This window comes from Elgaria multicarinata, chromosome 4 (assembly GCF_023053635.1).
Source record: "Elgaria multicarinata webbii isolate HBS135686 ecotype San Diego chromosome 4, rElgMul1.1.pri, whole genome shotgun sequence".
NCBI classification, from domain to species: Eukaryota; Metazoa; Chordata; class Lepidosauria; order Squamata; family Anguidae; genus Elgaria; species Elgaria multicarinata.
The window spans coordinates 34,727,127-34,749,152 of NC_086174.1; the positions used below are offsets into that span (position 1 = coordinate 34,727,127).

The following is a 22,026-nucleotide window of genomic DNA, read 5'->3' on the forward strand; positions in this document are numbered from 1 at the left end:
GCTCTATTATTTCTTAAGATTAGCTCTAAAAAAGAAAGAAAAACAGTATCCATATTTCTATAAAATGGATCAGTTGTTTACCATAAGAACCCCCATAAAAATCACATTATTCTTTCTAGCATTGTCTAACTCCTCCAGTCTATTTCACTAAGTCTTTTATCCCCCTCGGATGGCATGGCATAAGGGGGAGAAACAGTAGTTGTGGTGGGGAGAAGAGGAATAAAGGCCTCACGTGTTGCACATGTGGGCCACGTGAGGCAGGGCGGGGCTGAGTATGTAAAGGCTGGTCACACCCCTCCTGCTTCATCTACTCAGGGTTTTACAGCTCTGCATGGGGATGATGTGGGGCAGTCCCCCCACACTCTCGAAGTGTTGTATAAGAAAGGGGTTTGGGTTACCCGACTCCTGGCTTAAGAGAGTGGCTCGTCCTTAAACCAGGCAAGTAGCCTGAGATTAGTTCATATTGATTCCTGCACTTTTCACATGCAGTTTCAGGGAGGGGTTGAATCTCCCTTGTTAAAAACAGAGGCCCTAGTTTATTCCAAGCTCTGGTGTCCGTATCTTTATTCTGTGCTTCCTTCTCCACTCGCAATAGCCAATTCTTGTTTCTTTCCTATCCATATTCACTTTTTTATTTTGTTTTTCTTGCATTTTGACATAAATATTTTTCTCTCCAATGAAACTATTTTATTCTTTATCTTATTCATTCTCTCTTCTTAATTTTTATTATTACATCCTATTTCTTTATCATTATTCTGAAGCTTTTGACCTAGGCCATTGGTTTCAGACAAGAGTTAAGGCAAAACTAGACTCATAATTGCCTTTTGAGTTAAATCGAGTATTGAATTCAGTTGCCATTTGATCTAAATTGAAAAGTGTGCTTTTATATCATTTATAATCCCCCATCTATATAAAGCAGATGAACAAAGTAAAAACAAATGTATACATCCAATCAATAAAGGATTTTTCTACAAATGTTAATCTATATATATCAGTTTATCAGTTGAATAATCAATCACCTCAGTTAAACAAACCTCATTGTTTAAGCAATCATCAAAATGAAAATCCAGCAATCTAATGATCAATTGGAGAAGAAAGATCTTCAAAATCCATTAAATAACATTATTATAAGACAAAACTATCACAAAGTGTAAGAGCAATAATTGTATTCAGAAGCAAAACCAACTCCAGATATTTGCATAGGATAAAAAAAGGCTTATTCTTTAAATTTCTACAGCCATTTTTTTGCTGTGGTCCTCCAGCATTCACCTGCAATGCATGGCCTGCAGCTTTTACTTGTCTCAGTCTTATGAAGTGTTGGCTCCAAGAAAAGAATGGTGATGCCACAACAATAATAGCTTGCCAACATTTAACTAGTCTAGGTTAGACAGTCAGAAATGCCCTAGTAGCTGGAGCAAACACAATCAGTTCAAGTCATAAGAAAGTAAAAGCAACATTCCTCATCTTTACTTTTTTTGCCCCCCCCAATTTTTTTTTGTGTGGAAGCTAATAAATGTATATGCATATAAATGAGACTAGCAACAAATTTATTATTTATTAAGTTTATTATTTATTAAATTTATAAATGGCACTCACTGCCTTCCAGGCACCTGGGGTGATATATAATTAAAAAATAACGTTAAAATGTATCATAAAACCAAGGAAACACAAGAAACACAGGAGCAAAACCATATAATAAAATCTGAGAGCTCTATTATGTTCTTACTTGTATATTGGATGGAACTGACACAAGACGAACCAACATTCACAGGATATGCTGGGTTTTATAGTAGTTATTAGTAGATTACAGTGATGATAGATAAGGTCTGGCTCTGAAAGTTAGCACCTTATCAGAAAGAAACTGTAGCTTTGAATACAATTGTTCCCAGTACGTCATGGACCACCTTTCCCCATACGAAAGTCCCCAATCCTGAGACGGACATCTGAGGCCCTTCTTTCTGAGCCCCCTCTGAGAGATGTTTACACTAATATGGATTTTAGCAGTTTTATTTTGGCCAGAATGGCTACCTTCACTCATTATGTATACCATAGATATACTGAATTACCATGTATGGAATAAAAGACAAGACTTAATTGGATAATTTTACTTGGAGAACTGCTGAATACAGTCAGCCAGCAGGAGTATTTCAGAGACCAATAGAACCTAGTTATGAATATTATAAAATTTATTATTTATCTCCCTTTCAGGTTTTTCATTAAACAAAAGCTAAGACCAAGAAAAACTGTAAGACCTCAAGCCAACAGAGTATAGCCAAGTAAAAGAAGCTAGAGGTGTTTAGAAGTAGGGCTAAGGCTGGTTTGGAATTCCAGCTCCAAATTCACAAACTTCCCTTCTTGTAATAATAAAGTGTTTAGCATTTTGTGTGAATCAGATGTAACAGCAAACCATAATTTGGTATGAACATGTATTACAGAGCAGAGTCTCAGGCTTCTACACTCCTTTTCACCACTTCCTTTCATGTATCATGATTATCAAATGTCTTTCTAGGTTCTCAGCAAAAGAACCTCTCATCTTGGTATTTGTTTATGACCTATATAAAAAGTTAGCAATAGTCTAGATGTCTGGATTTTAGCTAGATTCTGGGCCTGCCACCTGGTGCCCACTTGGGCCATTAGCTACCCCAAGTTTCAGATTTCATTAAAAAGAAGCAAAGATTTAAGGAAGGAGTCTAGAAGTTTTTCCTTCCACGTTGACTAGTTATAGCTTAACATTGGGCTCGTTCATAAAACACAACAGCACAACATAGGTTATTTAACCCACAGTGAGGCAGCTATATATGCAGGGTGTAGGTGACTGCCATTTTGCATATCCAACCCCCGCTCAGGGGTTGTCATGTCATGCAAACCCTGCAAGTATGGGTTATGTGAGGGTTAAACAACCAATGCATAAATCTAGAACAGACTATGGGTTATGCAAGAGTTGTTTAACCCTCGCATAACCCACGCTCACCGAGTTCACACAACACAACAGCCCCCAAGCAGAGGGTGGATATGCAAAGTAAAGCCCACAGGCAACTCAGCTCTTTATGGGTTACATAACCAAGACAAGCTGTGCTACGTCATGTGAACCAGGTCACTCTGTCCGAATCTGGACAGACTGTGGTTAGTCTTTACTATGGTTAGTTGAAACAAATAACTTCAAACCATGGGTAATGTTTCAACTAACGATAGTTAAGAAATCCTTCTGGACAGAGGTGATGTCATAATACCATTTTCATAAAGACACTAGTTCTGTAAGGGTGCAATCTATCCATGCTTAGGCAGAAAAAAGTTCTACAACTCCCAGTATTCACCAGCGCAGTTTTACCTTAAAAAATATATCCGGGGGAAATTAGATAATCACAGTTGAAGGTTCAGATATAATGAAAAAAAATGGTTAATTGAAATCAGAAGCAAAAGCTTCCAATCTCTTTGTGTAGGGTGACCATATGAAAAGGAGGACAGGGCTCCTGTATCTTTTACAGCTGCACAGTAAAAGGAGTTTCAGCAGGTGTCATTTGTATGCATGCAGCAACTGGTGAAATTCTCTCTTCATCACAACATTTAAAACTGCAGGAGCTATACTAGAGTGATCAGATACAAAAGAGGGCATTGCTCCTGCAGCTTTAACTGTTGTGATGAAGAGGGAATTTCACCAGGTGCTGCATGCATACAAATGACACCGGCTGCATGCATACAAATGATACAAATTCCCTTTTCTATGCAACTATTAAAGATACAGGGGCCTTGTCATCCTTTTCATATGGTCACCCTATCTTGTGTCCATGACAGAGGAGGACAAGAGAGCAGGGAGTGTGTGAGCCTGAGACTCATGCACATAAGAATAAACTATCGTTTATCGTTACGTTTGAACCTGGTCGATGTATCCATCATAACAGGCCTCAGAGATGCAGTATATACATCACTCTCAGTTCCTGCATGGCAATGGTGTCTTGCCTATCTACACTCCTGCCCCATGCTACTGTTTTCAGCTGATCATCAGTTTAAGATGGGAAGTGTCTGGCTGCAATCCTGCTGCCTTGAAACAAATAAGGTGGCTGTTCCACCTCACTTTCTCTGCTGTACTGTCAAGTGTTGCTACTGACAGGGAGCTTGCAGCACGGGGAGGCAATTGTGACTGCTCCGCGAAAGAGGCATAGGAAGGCGCAATGCACTGGAAGCCAGGTATGAATGTAAAATACGTAATTCTTGTGCAGATTAAAACAATGCAGTAGTAAGTAATTTCTGAATTCAGCATCAAATATATTATGCTAGACACAGCAAAGTGATGTAATCCAGTTAATTTATTGCTGTCACCTTTATTGGTCTCATTCCTGTCTTGCTAAAGTTGGTTTATGGGTTTTGGGAGATAAAAATATTATTTGTACCTGAAGACTTTTTGAAGAGTGACCTCATACTTTGAATGCCTCGCCAGAAACAGAATGGATCCAATCCTCAGAATTATTATGTGTTTGATTTAACTGGTCCTTCATTGCATTGTCAAAATAATTAAATCATGATCCTAAGCAAATTTACTCAGATGTAAATCTCACAGAGTTCAATGGGACTTACTATGCAGTAATGTGTTTAGGACTGCAGTAGTACAGTCTGCTTGTATGCAAACATGCCTTGGATTAGGCTGTTAGTCTATTTTCTTCAGCTCGCTCAGAACCTCGAGCATAACGAATACAGCGTACTGTTTGCCTTTTTGCTTCCAGCTGAACTGGTTAACCCCACCACAGTCACCTTCTTGCTCCAGGTTTGCTTTATCTGCATGTAATTAAATATAATAGAATAAATGGGGGGAATAGTTCTCATGCCGAGTTGAAAAGAAGCTAATTTTATAATGTGGAAAAATAATATTAAAGAAAACCATTCTTTTAAAAGTACTTGTCACTGCATGTTTACTGCTAACACATATTTGTATTGTTCTCAGCTAACAGTTCCAACCTGCAGAAATTATTAGAATGGCTCCAATGTGAAAATTGTGCCTGAGACCAGATGGTATGTTGAACTTTAAAAAGATTTTTAATGTAATAAGATCTATATGGCTTCACATAAAAAAATAAAATCTTTATTACAAAAAGGTCAACAACTCTGTGTGTATCTCATTTATTTCATCTATGTCTGATTATTCTTAACAAGATCCTGTACTGTTTCAAATTGGCATCCAAAATCCACTGTCCCTTTTTAAAATAGTATAAATAATTATTTGTGTCTTCAGAAGTTTGAGTATAACTTTGTTGTTGTACAATATATTGCATATTTTGAGATGCTATGATTTTTTTAAAAAAATACTTTAAAATTCTATGTAGCAATCCATTTTAGAGTTTTCTATCTTTTCAAATATTTTATTATTATTCTAAATCATAGAATCATAGAATAGTAGAGTTGGAAGGGGCCTACAAGGCCATCGAGTCCAACCCCCTGCTCAATGTAGGAATCCACCCTAAAGCATCCCGACAGATGCTTGTCCAGCTGCCTCTTGAAGGCCTCTAGTGTGGGAGAGCCCACAACTTCCCTAGGTAACTGATTCCATTGTTGCACTGCTCTAACAGTCAGGACGTTTTTCCTGATGTCCAGCTGGAATCTGGCTTCCTTTAACTTGAGTCCATTATTCAGTGTCCTGCACTCTGGGAGGATCGAGAAGAGATCCTGGCCCTTCTTAATATCCATAGAAATATGATTTTACCAAAAAGATTGTCTTGCTTTTCAACATGTCTTAAAAAATCATTAATGTATCATATGTGTAAGCATCATTATTTTAATTAAACAACACTCAAACATAAGATAGTGACCAACTCTAGGTCAAGCACAAGCTTCCTGGCTGAGTGGGAATTTAAATCCAGTTCTTCATAGTCCAAGGTAGTCTAACACTCTATCATACTAGCTCTCAGGATATGTCAGAATATGTATATTATATAATACTACTATTGGGGACCTACAATGTAATATCATGGTCTGGGAGGGCCACCACTGAGGGCCAGATCTACTATTAGGCAGAGTGATAGCACAGTGTTACAATTTTTCCACACATACCTGGAGGACCTGGAGGGCTATTTCCAAAGAGTGGCACTGGAAAAATAATTTTCAGTACTGTGGCACTTTTAACATCTACATGAAACCACTGGGTAAGGATATCCAGGGAGAAAGAGCAGAGCCATTCCACCGGCCCTGCCCATGAAGGCTCATACTCCCTCAGCTGTTACTACCAGCAGCCGTTCCAGCAGGTTGTACTGAGGAAGGTGAGAAGGAGAGCAGAGCCATTCCACCAGCTGTGCTAAAATAATTAATTTCCCCCCTCTTCCCTCCGTATTCTTTTTTCCTTGTGTGCCATGACTTTTTAGATTGCAATCCTGTAGCCAGGGTTTGTCTTCTTTAATTAATTATACATAAGTCACTCTGGTAGACCTTTTTGGCTGAAGAGCTGCACAAAAATACTTTAAATAAATAAATAATATTAAATAACATATTTCGCCAATGCTTGAAGAAATCCACAGGCTCCTAGTCCATTTCTGAGCAGTTCTGTTGCATATCTTTAAAGCCCTACACAGGTTTGGATCTGAGTATCTGGAGGAATGTCTGCTCCCACGTTTCTTTGTTTGTTTGTTGCTTGCTGGCTTGCTTGCTGGCTTCCTCTTTTAAACTATCCAGTAACCCATGTTCTCTGGGTGGTGACAGTATATTAAACATAAAATACAAACAATAGAACAATGAATAAAAACAGCACATAAAAAGTTTTAAAAACAATAAAACCAGGAGTGAAGAGTAAAAACATTGTTGCATATAGAATCAAACTAGATCAGATATAACATGGGAATGAGGGAAGGTGGGAATTGCTCGTATGGGGGAAGTGGCTGCCCTTCCACATACAGTAGGGGTTGCCCTGTTTGCGCATTTCCACTTGGAACTGAGATTGGAGATAGCAGTGGAAGGGACACCCTTTGAGGGGATTCCTTTAAGGGGTGTGGCTTGGAGCCCAAACTCTGTCGCTTGGAGGAACCCCAGGAGGCTGTGCAGGCTGGATTGGGGTGCCCTGTATGCTGAATTAGGCCTGCAAGCCAGAGGTTCTGCAGTTCTGGACTACAGCCACCCACCCCCAATCCCTCAATTGGACAAAACAGAGAGACTAACTCCTCCCCATTTCCCCACCCAAGTCTTGTTTATGCATGGTGCTCAGCCCCCACACCCACCCCCAATCCAGAATTGAATCAGGGATAAGAGAGTTTTTATTCTGGCTCGACCTGGAATTCAGTATCAGAACCATCAGACCAAAGGGCAAGCTGCTAAGGTAACCAGGAATCTTTCCATTTGGGCAGAACAGGGGGAGGGGAAACCAGAAGAGGGAACAGGCATAATATGCTTAATTGCTCTTCTCTTTACCTGGCCTATTAACCTGCTTCCCAGTGCCATACCGTCCTCTGTCCATAAGCACACAAATAGGGGCACACCACCTCTTCCCAGTGACGTGATCATACAAGGTTCCCATCTAAGGAAAGTCCTATGGTGAGTGGGAAAAGGGCCTTCTTAGTTGTGGCACTCTGTCTGTGGAATTCTCTTCCTAAGGAATCTTGCCTTTGCTACTACACTGCTACATTGTTGTATTTTTATTTTGTGCCGGGGAAGACTTCTGATCTTCCAAGGCATTAAATTATTTAAATTGCTATTTCACTACTGTTTTGTGATATATATGTATTTATGTTACCATTATTTTATTGTTATGAAGTTCTTTTGTAAACCACCCATGAAACATTGTTGAAGGGTGGTATAAATGAAATCTATTTATTTTTATTTATGTCCTCATACATACAAATGACTTTCTTGTCTGTTTTCTATTTATTTATTTTAAAATATTTCTATACTACATATCCAGGCAGGGTATAAAGGAAAAATACAGTGTAAATATACATTTTGGCTAAAACAAAGCACAAGTGCCCACACAGGAAAGTATTCTGCCCAAGCATTTATCACTCCATATAACTGTAAATTGGATTGTGATGTAAATTTATAATATCATAGATAGAGATGGACATATGGCAAGCAATGTACTGTAATTAAAAACCAGATTTTTTTAAAATAAGGGGGGAAACAGTAGATGAGAAGTTATATAAAGCTTTAGCCCCTCTAGTAGTATAATACATCTATTCATCTCCAAAATAAAATTCATTCAAATCCCCAGGGTTTTTTTTAACACAAACTCTTAGTATATATAATATATTCTGAATAGCCAAAATCTAAATCTATGCACACTTCAAGATATCTCCCTGCTTTTCTTCCTTTTTGTTCTGAAGGCGCAGTCTGTAGTAAATACGTTAATGTTTTGTCTTTATTGCTTTGACCCCTTGTAACTTCATTTGAAACCCCATTTCCATTGTGATGTGTGTTTTCTCTGTAATAGGTGTACCTCTTTTAATCACTTCAAGGCTTTAATAAATCAGAGAACCGAACCACTCTCGTTAGGAAGAAACTTAGGGAAAAAATAAGAAGGCAACGATATATATTTTTCTATTAGTCAGATCCTTTGAAAAACAACATTCCTTCAAACTATTGCAAGTTTGGGTGAACATTGTATAGCTTTGTTAGAGTCTGCTTTTTGTATGTTGCCTTTCATGTTTAAAAATAGCTGTGCCTTAGTTCAGTTGCCCTGAGCAGTCATTGTGGAACAGGTGTGAAAATACCTACAAATTTCCACTAATACCTCACAAATCTCATTTTTAATTATGAGAACTGTTCATATATCAGGTGACAAAGCCTAATAACTTTAACAATATACTTATTTGCAAACAAGGAAATAGGTTTGGTCATGGAATTTTAAATATATTTTCCTATTTTCTTTTTATTTGCCTTCTTCCCCATCCCCCTTTGTCTACTTGAGAATAGGGAGAGAGAGCTGACCTTTTTATATAACCCTGATCCATAACTTCTTGTGTAAAGTTCCAAATGAATAAGGAATGCATCAAGTTCCTAAGGAATCTGTTACACTTTGTACTCCACCAAGAGCACACACCATGGTACCAGAGAAAAAGCCTGGGTGGGGGGTTCACCTCAGTGGAAATACTGTCGGCCTGCAATGCAAAACTTGCATGCTGAGTATCCATCAGACTAAAATAAAAGTGTCTAATATAAGGGGAAACACTTTTTGAGCTCTGGTAAATGGAAGGAGAGCTTAAATTATTTCTCCCTAACACAAGAGACAGAGTAAGAACTTCTCACCTTACACCCAGCAAAATAAAATATAAATATGATTCAGGTACTGCCACTCCATCCATATCTTTGCATTTGAAGGATTCATCTAATGTTGAATGGGACTAGCTCCAGATCCCAATTATGTTGTTGCAGTTGCATATGGAGGACTCTGTGCTCTCTTCACCTACATTTTAAAATCCTGTGCCTAGGAAATCCTAATATTTCAGCCTCTATAACCCTAAATAACATATTACAAATTTGCAGAAGTGCAAATTTGTTTATTTTCACTACTGGATCTGAATTAAACCACAAAACTTCACCATGCAATATGAGAGCTATTGAAAGGAAAGCGTTGGCGCACACTGGGGCTAATATGGTTTTAGAGAGGAGAAGGAGGGGTGATAAAGAAGCAGTAAGGGCTAAGATATGTGTGACGTTAAACATGAGATTTGATGTTGTGTACATCTTTTCAAAACAGCAAATAGCTCCTGGGGAACCTGATCAGGATTGGCACTGCAGTGTGTGGGGCGGGGGAGTTAACCCTTTTTCTCCCTGCTGTAGTTCCAATTAAAGCTGCAGTCCCAATAAAAAAACTGGCTCTGAAGCTGCTATCTGCATCAGGAGGAGAAGCTCCCAATGTACAGCCTGAATAAGAATGGCTGTTTGGGAGACGATTAAAAAAATAAATAGCTAATGGAGTCCATGGGGCGAGTTGGACTGGGAATGAATGATGTTATTGAAAACTGTTAAAGCAGTTGTCCAACGTAAGGCAATTCTGGAAGGAAATTATGGTTCTTGAAGATAAGGCAGGATTTAACCCTTCATATCACCCAATGTACTTTCATATCACCTAATGTCACCTCAATGCCATCTGTGAGTCATTGAATCATGAAGAGATGAGCAATAAAAGTAGTAGGGACCAACACTATGAATTGTTTGCATTTCTTTTAAACTCATTTGTTTTGGAAAGTCATAGTTCTTCCAGAGGATTTGAATCTCATAGAGCAGTAGAATATTAGCAATGAAGTTTCCACATGGAAGGTTAGTGGAAAAGCCAATAGTCTGAAGATATGAGAAACATTAATTCAGTTAAATAGCTGGAAAATAATAGTACATAAAGTAAGAGAAAGACCTAGTTTGGAGTGAAAGAATAATCCTCTGAGATCTTTTCCCCCCAATAAAAACAATAACTGAAATATTTCAACAACAACAACAACAGAAATATGAAAGTGACCTTAAAAGTTTGTAAAGATGTTTGGAAGCATTTTTTATTAAAATAAATAAAATTAATTTAGTAAAAAGAACATAAAATGAGTAAACTGCCTGAAACAGGTGGCACAAACTAGCATGGGGGTCAGACACAAATACTTGACAACATCAGAAGACCTGCAGCACACAGCACTGGAAATAGAGATTACTACAATTTGACCATTTTGATCTTATTGACTTTCTGTTGCTAACTAAGGAATAACTGACAACTGTGAGATCTCAGCTTTAATAATGGAGAGCACTTGGGGAAAACCTCAAGTTTTCCTTTTTCAAATGTGATCTAAAGAACATTCTTCCACTGCTCCCTCCCAATCCTTTTTCCTGCATATCACAAGATATTTTTGGAGGACATACAAATTTGCTCTTTTTGTGTGTGTACTTTAACCATTACCTTTTTCATGAATGTCAGGAGATAAGAAAGATAAAAGTGCATGACTCTCTATTTCAAATTTGTTTATCCTTCCATTCTACATCCCCCAACTTAATAAAAGAACTGTTCAGTGGGGTGTCCTGTTTTAGCAATCCTATTAAAAAGGAAGTTGAAAAATGCAAAAGGCGGCCCTGCTTTATTTCTAGGGGGCGAGTGAGAGGTTATCAGTTACAGCAAATGCTTCCAGCCTATTTGATGTCTGTACACCTCAACAGGGGGAAAAAAGTGTTACTGACACCTTTTGATAGAAACACCCTTTACTCAGATTGCCTTATTTCCGGTTTGTGAGACCTGCTACCTGCCATGTGGGCCTGGCGTACTTTTAACCATGCAGGTGCCTTTCATTGTGAAGTAAATATGGGCGACCTAAAAGGCAGAGAATAAGTTTCGCCTGCCTACATGCCCTAGCCTGCCATGGCCAATTCAATAGGCTAGCAGAAATCTGGCTTCCCAAACAAGCGAGGACAGACCAGGGCTTCAGAGGGGCAGCGTGGAAGGGACTGAAAGGCAGCTCGCTCGTCCTGCTGCCTCTGACTGCCGCTCACTGAAAAGGAGACTTTACTGTCGCCTATAAATGGCCCTGGATCGAAGTCACTTTTTCCACATGAGGCAGCAGAGTTCGAGCGGAGCCGTTGCAAGTTCCTGCTGCTATTTTCTGGGACTGTGCTGGCCCCTCAGCTATGTGCCTAGGCATGGCAAACCTGTCCCTTGCCAAATGCCCACCAATCCATCCCGGGAGCTTGGTACCAAGAAAGGCGAGTCTAAGAAAGCTCTCTCTCTCTCCGCTTTCTATCTTAACTTTGCACGGAGAGGCAGAGATTCACACACAGCCACTCACTGGCGCTCTTTAGCTTTCCCACTCCTCCTGCCCTTCTTCTTTTATGAACAGAGGTGACGTCCAGGGCACGAAGCCTCCTCTGCCTTTGTTCATGTCATGCCACGCTAAAATGGGATTGGAGCCCGGGTCCTGCAAGTGCAGAAAAGCCATCTCCATTCCGATGCACGCCCTGCTCCCCAGAAGAGGATTCTCTGGCAATTGATGCACCCCTTATCTGACACATACTGGCCTTTGTTAAAAAAAAAAAAGCCCCCAAAATGCAAATGAGATTTGCATTTCTCAGTCTTCCAGTCCCTCCCTCGCGCGGGCAACCTGCAATTTAACGCGTAGGCTGGATGCAAGTGGCATTAGAAAGGATAAGAACAGCAGGGGATAATCTGCGAGCTCCCCTTTCCCTCTCCTCACAGGAAATAGGCTCTCTAGGACCCTCTGTCCCCTTTTCAAAGACAGTGAATTCAACTCCTTTGATGAAAATGTTGCTTGTCTGTAGATCACATTGGGAGGCAGCTGTCTACCAGTCACTTTTGTTGCAGAATCTCAACGATCTCCACCCCCGCTGCATTTTAAGGGCTTTTAATAATACACAGATTGTTAGTCACTGTATTGCTCGCCTTTGGGCAGTAGGGGAGACTCTAAATGTCTCGGAAAGAGCAGAATTTCAAGGAGGACGCGCAATCATTTGCTTCTAATTCTGAGCCAACTCGGGACAAGGCATTCGCTTAGCAAATCTTCCTTCTCCTTGTCTTTCATCCATCCCACCCGCCTACCCTTTTCCTGCTTTCCTTTCCTACTTTAGCTATAGCTTTCAAATAGCTACGCAGATTTATTTATTTATTTATTTATTTATTTATTTATTTATTTTACACATCACGTACAATAAGGAAGGAGGAAAGCCAGAAAAGGGGCAGCGCAAAAACCAATTGATCGTGGAAACTAGGTACTCACATGGCTGTGCGACGAGCAGGTTTCCTTGCGCTCGGAATCTCAGCAGCTGGAAGTCTTCCCTCGGCCGGATTTTGATTGTAGCTCGTCCTCTCCGCAGCTCTCGCAGCAAAGCGATCAAAAGCTGCAGCACCGGTCACTTTGCAAAAGGGAACAAACACGGGAGGGTTTGTATTACTCCAGGTTCGTGTGTATAGCCTATAAATAGCAAACTTTTTTTTTTATAGAATCAGCTAACAAATGAGAGGAGAAGGCGTAATTTTGCACAGGGAACCCCCCTTTCTCTTTGGAAGATTCCCCCCCCCTCTTCCCAGGCGATTGCCAGGGCTGAAAGTTGTGGGTGTATTAGAGCAAAGATATTGGGGCTTGGTGATGATTTTGCATGTGTTTATTATGGTGTTTGTTTTTATTATTTTTTATATATATAATTTGCTTGTCTGTACTATATTCTTCACAAGCACAATAGAGAGACTAACTATAGTTAGTACCACTGATAACCTCCTATGCAAAAGTTTTTAATGGGGGACAGGAGTGATAAAGGTCTATACAGTGTGAATGGAGGTGGGAAGGAACAGGAAAGGTCTTTGATTTTCCTGTGTTCCGGGGCCAATGTAGTCTCTGATGAGATTCTGAGAAATATTCATGATGGCTTTTAAAATCAGCTCCCCTCCCCTGATATAAAACTTTAATATCCACCAAGTAACCTAGAAGGCAGGACTATGTATTTCACTAGCCTTAATCGTGGATGTGAGGGAAATTGGTGTGTGTGTGTGTGTGTGTTGTGAGGAGAGAGATCCTTTGCTTTCAGATTCTCAAAAGTAGGTTAGATACTCCTTGAATTGGATCTGAAAACTGAAGGGAGAGAGAATAATTAAGTTGTTTTCTGGAGTTAGAATAGAATTCAACTGGGGTGATTCTCTATCCATATGTTGTTTCGGTGGCAAGAAATTCTCACCTAAGTATTTTTGTGTCTGCAAATTTTTCCTTTTTAAAAATCTATCCTTGGCTTTTTAAAACCAACCCAAATCTCTCCTTTGAACTTCTGTTGCTACTGCCTCTCCTAGCCTAATAAACCTCCTAGTATAACCTTTGCCTGTCCTTATCTGGTCTAAGAGAGGATGAACTGGAAGCCCTAGAGGCTCTACTTGTGGGCACCATGCCTATCTTTTATGATTTATGCCTAATGTCTATACCCAAACCTACTTTCAGCTATCCTTAGGTAATCAGACTAGTAGCAATTTCAATCCCCAAGATCTGAATATATTTATTTTCTCATCCAAATTTGAAGACTTTGCTAATCCAGACTGGATGGAAATCCAAGTCTGAAGCAGCATTAGCAATAGAGTTAAAGGAGATCTGGCTGTCCTCCTTGGAGGGTGTGCAGGCAGGGACTAGGTGTGGGGAGAAGATATACATTTTGCTAAGCTAGTAGCATTCTGGCTGCCCTTGTTGATTTCTGAACGTTGCAAAAAAATGAAAAAAGAATACCATGGGCTCATGGAATAAGCATTCCCACACCCCAAATTGCTTCCATAAATTGCCTACATATCCAGAACAACAGGTGAGAAGGGGTGTTGTTTAAGGAGAGGAGTGGGTTCCTCCAGGTACTAGTTCTTCAGTGGCTTAGACTTGGATTTGTGAAAGCAAGCATTCATGTCCTATATGTGTCATGAGCACATTGAGAGGCTTGAAGATCACAATCTCTCAATCATTTTGTCACCTGTAAAATGGGATTTATAGAAAGCTACCTCACAAGGCTGTTGTGAGTGTGAACACAAGGATTGTACAGACCCATTATACTTGATGCATTTGCTGTAGCTCACTCCTCAACCGAATAGGAATAGGAGAGGAGGAGCTAGAACAGAGTAGGCAATCCTGTACCGCCCAGAAGTTTTTGGAGTACAACTCCTATAAGCACTGACCATTAGCCATGATGGCTGGGGCTGATGGGAACTGTAGTCCAAAGCATCTGTGATTGAAAACATCTGAAGGGCTCCAGGTTGCCTGTCTCTGTGCTAGACTGTAAAGACTGGCTGATATTTTAGCACCAGGGGAAAATATGGACCATACAAGTCTAGAGTTTATCCATACAGTCTAGTATCATAATTAGTATATATATTATTAGAGAGCCTAGAGGGACATTGTTCCTAACATTTTCTAAGGGTGTTTTCCTACTACCCACTTTGTTAATAAATCCTGCTAAATTGGCTCTTGGGGTGGAGGCTTCCTCTTCATCACAAGTGCCATTGATTTCTTAGAGCTTGAGAGACTGGCTCCCTGTCAACAGCAAAGATGTCACTGCTAAGGATCCTGAGCCCTGGAGCTCTGAAAGGGGGATTCTCCTCCCCCTGATAGGTAGCTGTCAGTGCTGCCTGGGTAGGAAGTGCTGACCTGTCTAAAGGAATGCATCTGCATCTCTGAGAATTTTCCAGACAGATGTTGCCAGTTTGTTCGGCAGAGGCTTTCATCCCTTTGCTCACACTGAGTGGAGTTGATGACTATTTGGGTTTGGTAGTGGTGGCAAGGTGTGTGTATGATGCCATCAGACATCATGTGGCACTGACTCTCTGGGAACTGTCCTCTCCTGAGTGAGACCCAAAAGTGCTCCATTGATTCTAGAACTGGAAAGCCATTTAAAAAAGAAGGAAGACTTTGTTTGTACTAGTTTGCCTATATAATCTCTGCTCTTTTTAAAACTCATGTTCTTTGTCTTCCTTTTCTTCCCACTTCTTACAGCCCCTTCCTCTATCCCTCCCCCTTTTCTGTCTTTCTTTTCGTCTGCATTCCTTGTCCTGTCTTACTTATACTTCTTTTAGGACACTATTCTATACATGTTTAGACAGTAAAAAAAGTCCTACAATTCCCAGCATGCCCCAGCTAGCCATGCTGGGTGAGGCATGCTGGGAGTTGTAGGAGTTGTTGCTGTTTACTAGGCATGTGCTCCGCTCCGATTAGGAGCGGAGAAGCAGTAGCGGATTGGCCTGCTCCGCCTTACCCAGAGGCGGAGTAGAAGCGGACTGCGGACCCCTAGAAGCAAGGCGAAGAGAAGCGACCATTTTTCGGAGCTCCTAGTTCAGGCGGAGCGCTCCGGTCACCATCTTGAAAACATTTCGCCATAGGATTGCATTGCGGGAAATAATCGCGCATGACTAGGTTGTTTTTGAAGCTATCGTTCTGGAAATTCTTGTGCACAGAGAGTCGTGGATGGGGGTCATTTTGAGACTACTCTCACCTCTCTGTGTCGTGCGGGTCGCATGCTATATTTTTTTAAAAATCGGGTCAACAAACAGGGACAGCGCGGCTCAAACGGCAGTTTTCGGCTTTTCGCCCAGAGGATTGCATTGCGGGAAAGAATCGGGGATAACTGGGTTGATTTTTAAGCTATCGTTCTGGAAATTCTTGTGCACAGAGAGTCGTGGATGGGGGTCATTTTGAGACTACTCTCACCTCTCTGCGTCGTGCGGGTCGCGCGCTAGAATTTTTAAAAAAATCGGCGGGAAAAATACCTTTTTCAAAGGGCTGAGGGGCAGAGTCAGCTCCTGGTCATGATCACATGATCCCAAAGTTAGAGGAGGGCATAGGCAAAACGGGTAACTTGGGATTCTGGGAAACTTCTCTTTCTTAATCTGAACGGACTTTTCCCAGTGTTTTTTAACACAGTAGCCCCACCAAATGCACAAACACAACCTGAAATCATATACTAAGCCAAGAATAAGAGAGCACTGCTACCCACCCTAACTTTGGGGAACAACTGAAAAGATGTGGTGCAAGGGGATGAGCTCCCCTAGTGCATCTCATTGTGGACGTGCCCCCACTCTCTCCTGTACTGGAAGGCCATCAGAGCCTTCCAAAGAGAGTAAAAGGGTGGAGCAATGCCTATCATGAGTCGAAGTGAGCGTTTACTTCTTAGTGGTGGAGCAATGCCTATTATGAGTTGAAGTGAGCGTTTACCTCAGAGCTCTTGGTGAAGCAATGGCTGTCTTGAGTTGAACTGGCAGCTGCTTCCCTCTCCCCCGGGCACGTCCCCCTATTACTGGTAAAAGACAGATATAGCCTTTTTTAAAGTTCTTCTTGTTGTTTATTCAGCAACACTGCTGCTTTTAATTCCACCCCTCCTTCGTTTATTTATTTATTTATTTATTCCATTTTATATGCATTACTGGCTTATCCTTGGCTCACTTCCTTATGCCCCCAGAAATGTCTGCTGCCTTCCCTCTCTCCTCCCCTGCCCGCCTTGCAGGGATGTTGTGTGTGTCTGGCTTTGACTCAGGGGAGAAGTCCTTCCTGTGCTCAAGTTCCAAATCCATTTTTCAAGTGTGGAAGAAGATTTATATAGGTTGATCTCTACTCCCCAATTCATGGCATGTTGGGATTTCCTTTGAAATGGCCCCATTGAGAGGTCTGCAGGTTTAAGCCCCGCCAAAAAACAGGGGATGATGGGACTGCCTTGAGTCTCGGTGTGCGGCATATGTGTATCCCTGGATAAGCTGTCATGGTGGTGAGTTTGAGGTTTATAACGTGCAAATTGACGGAGCTATGGAAAGGGGTGTGAATGGGGTGCCCGATTTTCAAAAATTCCCCAAAAATCAGGGGATGATGGGATTGCCTTGAAACTTGGCATGCATGTGGACACATGGATAAGCTATCATGGTGCCGAGTTTGAGGTTTCTAACGTGCAAATTGACAGAGCTATGGAAAGGGGTCTGAATGTTGTTGCTGCTGCTGTTGCTGCTGCTCAGTTATCTTGTTGTTTAATTACTCAGCTTATTTCACAACTTTCAGATAAAAAGGGTTCCATTATGCAAAACTACTGAAGTTATAATGTCCCTTGACTGAATCAATAGAATGTCTCATCCCCCACCCCATATATATATATATATATATAACCCCTTAGTTTTTGTTATTCAATTACTCTCTCATCCCAACCCTATTTCCAAGTAGGTTACAGGAAGCTATAGATCACATATACAAAACCTATATGTAAGGCAATAATTTGCAATTTTGTTTGACCCCCAGTTCAGCAATCTGAACTATTTCAAACATGTAGTCTTATGCATAGTTGCTTATAAGTAACTGAATAGGACTGCAACTTAAAAGTAGTTTGAAATATGAAACATGACTCTCACGGAGTGCTCTGCCTTGGAAATAACACACAGAGGGAAGGTGTGTGTGTGTGTCAGAAAGAGAGAGAGAGAGAATATGTACGTGTGTGGGGTGTGGGGTATTTTTAACTCAATTTTAATAGGGGAAGATTCAGAGATTTGAGAGTTTTTGTTTTTTCTTGATCAGAAATAAGCATGCATTTTGCACCTAATGAAAATTTGTCCTGAAATAACTTTTTCTGCAGTTATTAATGTGAACAGTTGATCTTTTGGAAACAGAAGGAAATTTGGTAGAGGGATTTTGTAAAAAATGTTCCTATTTCTATTTTGCTTCTTTTCATATCTCTCTTCTTTCTCTTTGTCTGTTTCAGATTGGGGCCTTTAGGATATGGCTCTGGCCATTGAAAAATACCAATCCTGACCCTCTTCTATGGGATAGATTTCCAATAAATAAGAAATTCAATGAATTAAATTTAAAAGTGGACTCTAAATCCAGATGTTTATAATTTTTGCCTTTACAGCTATCACTGCCTGGTTTCTAACTTTAAATGTTTAAAATGTATTAGTCCCCAGATACTCATGGTATGCAATATGCATACATAGAGCTGAATGGAGAGGAAGGTTACAGTAGTCGTATTTCCAAGGAATCTGCTTCACACTGTGGCACCATTGAGAATGTGAGCAGTGGCACCAGAAAGAAATCCTGGCTTCTTCTTCAGAAAAAAATCCACTGGCCTGTAGTCTGTATCTATGCTGAACTATCTATAGGATCAAGGTCAAGCAACTACAACAAAACAAAACCCATATTCTGTAGAGGAAAAACACTTTGACCACCAATTTAGAAGAGGTGGACAGAAGATTTCTAGTTTTCTCTCCCTGATCTGGAGGACTGAGTAACACATAACTTACCACATTTCACATTTCCCCCTTATCTCTTCATTTTACATTCCTTTCTCCCTAACTCAAGGTAGAGCTTAACCTCCCTAGAGCATCTTCCTTATGCTCTTTCACTAATAATTTATACACAACTTTAATAAAAGTTTTTTTCCCACCTAGAAGTTATCATTTGCAAGATTCAGATTAAATTTATATAATAACATGCTGCACCAAACAGATCTATGTGCTCTTTGGTTGATAAATCTCTAGTGGGTTGGCCCTCTTTGCTACTATTCTCTCTTTAGCATCACTTTAGAGCTGCCTACATAGGAAGACTCTGTTCTTTGTACCTAAATTTCAAACCCTGTGCTAAGGAAACTCAAATACTGCAGCACCAATACACCCAAATTATATGAGTTTCAGAGTCAAAATTACGAAAATTATGCAGAATAGCAGTTTCTTCTTCATGCAACATCTCAGTTAAAACATTCCAATTTGAAATATTTTGTTATGCATGAATTAAACTTCAGAAGTTTTGATGTTGGCTGGTGCTAATATTATTTTTGAGGAAGCTTGCAGATGGATAGCATGGACTGTAACTGGAAGGTAGGCTATTATTTGAATGTGATGAAGTGGATGGAGAAGGGCCATAATGTAGTGGTAGAGAACATGCTTTTGCATGGAGAAAATCCTAAGTACATTCCTGGCAACTCCAGTTAAATGGTTATGTAGTAGGTGATGGGAGAAAAACCACTGCTGGAGACCCCGGAGAGCTACTGCCAGTCCAGTTAGACAATAGTAGTCTAGATGGATAAATGGTCTGACTCAGTACAAGTTAGCATCATATGAGAATTGGGGACAACAGTAGGGGTGCTTCTGGGAGGAAGAAGGCATGAAAGTGTTGGAATAGGTGACTGGTGCAAGGCAATTCTGGAGAGAAATGGTAGTTTGAGAAAGGGCTATAGAGAGAGCAAAAGCCTAATATAGAAAGACTGGTAGAATTTAGGAAGGAGAACTAGAATGAGTTTTGGGGAATGCTGTGGTACTATGTAGAATAAATTCCCCCACCATGAACAAGAGTTCTTGAAACTCACCAACCAAATTACTTTTATCAATAACTACTGGCTGATTCATACATAAATATTTTCATCACTTGATCACTGAATTTGAAATGATGACATGCTTTTGTGAACAAGCCATTGCAGATAGTGACCTCAGACACAATACTTTTCAACAGAGGCAGTCATACATTCAATTAGAAGCCATCAATTACAGAACAATCAAGAGATGAGAAATTACAAATTATGTGAACCAGAACTGTGAATTGTTTGAATTTGCTTCATATTAATTTGTGCATATGTACTCTGGAATACCATGATTGCTGCAGTAGCTTTGAACCACATTTGGAAGGACAGAAGAGGCGTTGGGTCCAATATGTTGAAGATGAGAACTGATCATTCAAATAAACAAATAAATAATAGTGAGGGAAGCAAGGAAATAATCCTGTTGTATGTCAAGAGAATTATCCCTTATGACTGCTTATTTTGCAATTAAAATATTAATTGTACTCTTTTTACATGGAGTTAATAGAAAATAAACTTCAAATCAACTAAAAAGACTGTAAAGGTGTTTAGAAACATGTGGCACAATCTATCTCCTTATAGCTCAGGACCTGCCTATGTGGAAGGAAAATCCCTATAAGGCATAATGAACATATTCCTTCCCATTTCCTGCAGCTCTCAAACCACAGGCTGTTATGCTTTCCAATGAAGGGGCCTTCTATACTTCCCGTTCCATATGTAGACATACCAGCCTGCTCCTCACCAGAAACCTAGGAATCTGAATCTACAAAAGTAGGTTTAGGTTGTCCTAACGTTTGATATAATGGACACAACATATTGTGGCAATACACTCAAACACTTGCCTTAATGTTTAGACCATAAAAGAATCAAACTGATTCTTTCACCACTTTTCATTAGCCAAAAAGGGAAAGCTGTATTTTTCAAAAGCAACTTGGAGACAAAACTTTTCATAAGCTAAACAAACTTCCAGACTTGTTTCTCACAATTCTGGATGAACACCTCAGTCATCTTCAGGCAAACTAGGGGAAATGTTCTGAAACTGAATACTTTAATCTAGTACAAGGATTGGAGTGCAAATTACTCCTGTGCTGTGGGTTCCTACAGCACCTGTCTTATGATTGTGATCAGTGACTTCAGTTGATTTATTTATTTTTACAGTTAAGGAGTAATCAAATATTGTGGGGTTGGCAATTTCATAGTGGGGGATAATCTCAAATTCTACTTTTCCAAATGTAATTTGAAGGAAATTCTTCCACCAACCCAGTAATGTCTCTATCTCTGTGACACTATTCTTTTACTTTTTACGTGAGAACTGAGGGAGAAAAAAATGGAAAGGAAGGTAAAGTACAGTGGAGATGGGAGACAAAATTGCAGGACTCCTTGTTTCAAGTAATTTAGCCAGTGCTTATGTGTCCCCAAGATATTAAAAGAATTGTTCATCAGGGCATAGAGTTTAATTAAAAGGAAGTTGAAAAGAAAATGCAAAATAAAAAGAAATGACCTACTCTGCTTTATTTCTAGGGGGGAAGTGGGGGGCAAGACATTACTTAACATCTGCACAAGTCAGCTGGAAAAAAAAACTATTATGGTCAATCCTTTGATTAAAAACTAACTCTTTAAAAAACACCAGATTGTCTTATTTCTGGTTGTGTGATCTACTACCAGACCTGTACCACTTTTAGCTTCGCAGGTGTCTTGCGTTGTAAAGGTAAATATGGGTGACCTGAAAGGCAGGCAAAGAAAAGTTTCCTCTGCCTATGTGTCCTAACCTACTGTGGCCAATTCAGTGGGTCAGCAGAATTCCGGCTTACCCAACCAAGGGAGGACAGACCAGGGCTTCAGAGGGGCAGCGTGGAAGGGACTGAAAGGCAGCTCACTCGTTCTGCTGCCTCTGACTGCTGCTCACTAAAAAGGAGGCTTTACTGTCGCCTATAAATGGCCCTGGATCGAAGTCACTTTTTCCACATGAGGCAGCAGAGTTCGAGCGGAGCCGCTGCAAGTTCCTGCTGCTATTTTCTGGGACTGTGCTGGCCCCTCAGCTATGTGCCTAGGCATGGCAAACCTGTCCCTTGCCAAATGCCCACCAATCCATCCCGGGAGCTTGGTACCAAGAAAGGCGAATCTAAGAAAGCTCTCTCTCCACTTTCTATCTGAACTTTGCACGGAGAGGCAGAAATTCACACACAGCCACTCACTGGCGCTCTTTAGCTTTCCCACTCCTCCTGCCCCTCTTCTTTTATGAACAGAGGTGACGTCCAGGGCACGAAGCCTCCTCTGCCTTTGTTAATGTCATTGGAGCCC

General features: G+C 40.4%; 1 protein-coding gene across 5 annotated transcripts in view; it reads right to left on the reverse strand.

Annotated features, from left to right (window-relative positions):
* ESRRG (estrogen related receptor gamma) overlaps nt 1-12,821 on the reverse strand; it is a 541,458-nt gene extending 528,637 nt beyond the window's left edge. For all 5 annotated transcript variants that reach the window (XM_063124060.1, XM_063124053.1, XM_063124054.1 and 2 more), the window contains exon 1: nt 12,669-12,821. In XM_063124060.1, the coding sequence (XP_062980130.1) occupies nt 12,669-12,670 (2 nt within the window). In that variant the 5' untranslated portion in view covers nt 12,671-12,821. The remainder of the gene's footprint in view (nt 1-12,668) is intronic.
* Nucleotides 12,822-22,026: the final 9,205 nt, after the last annotated feature.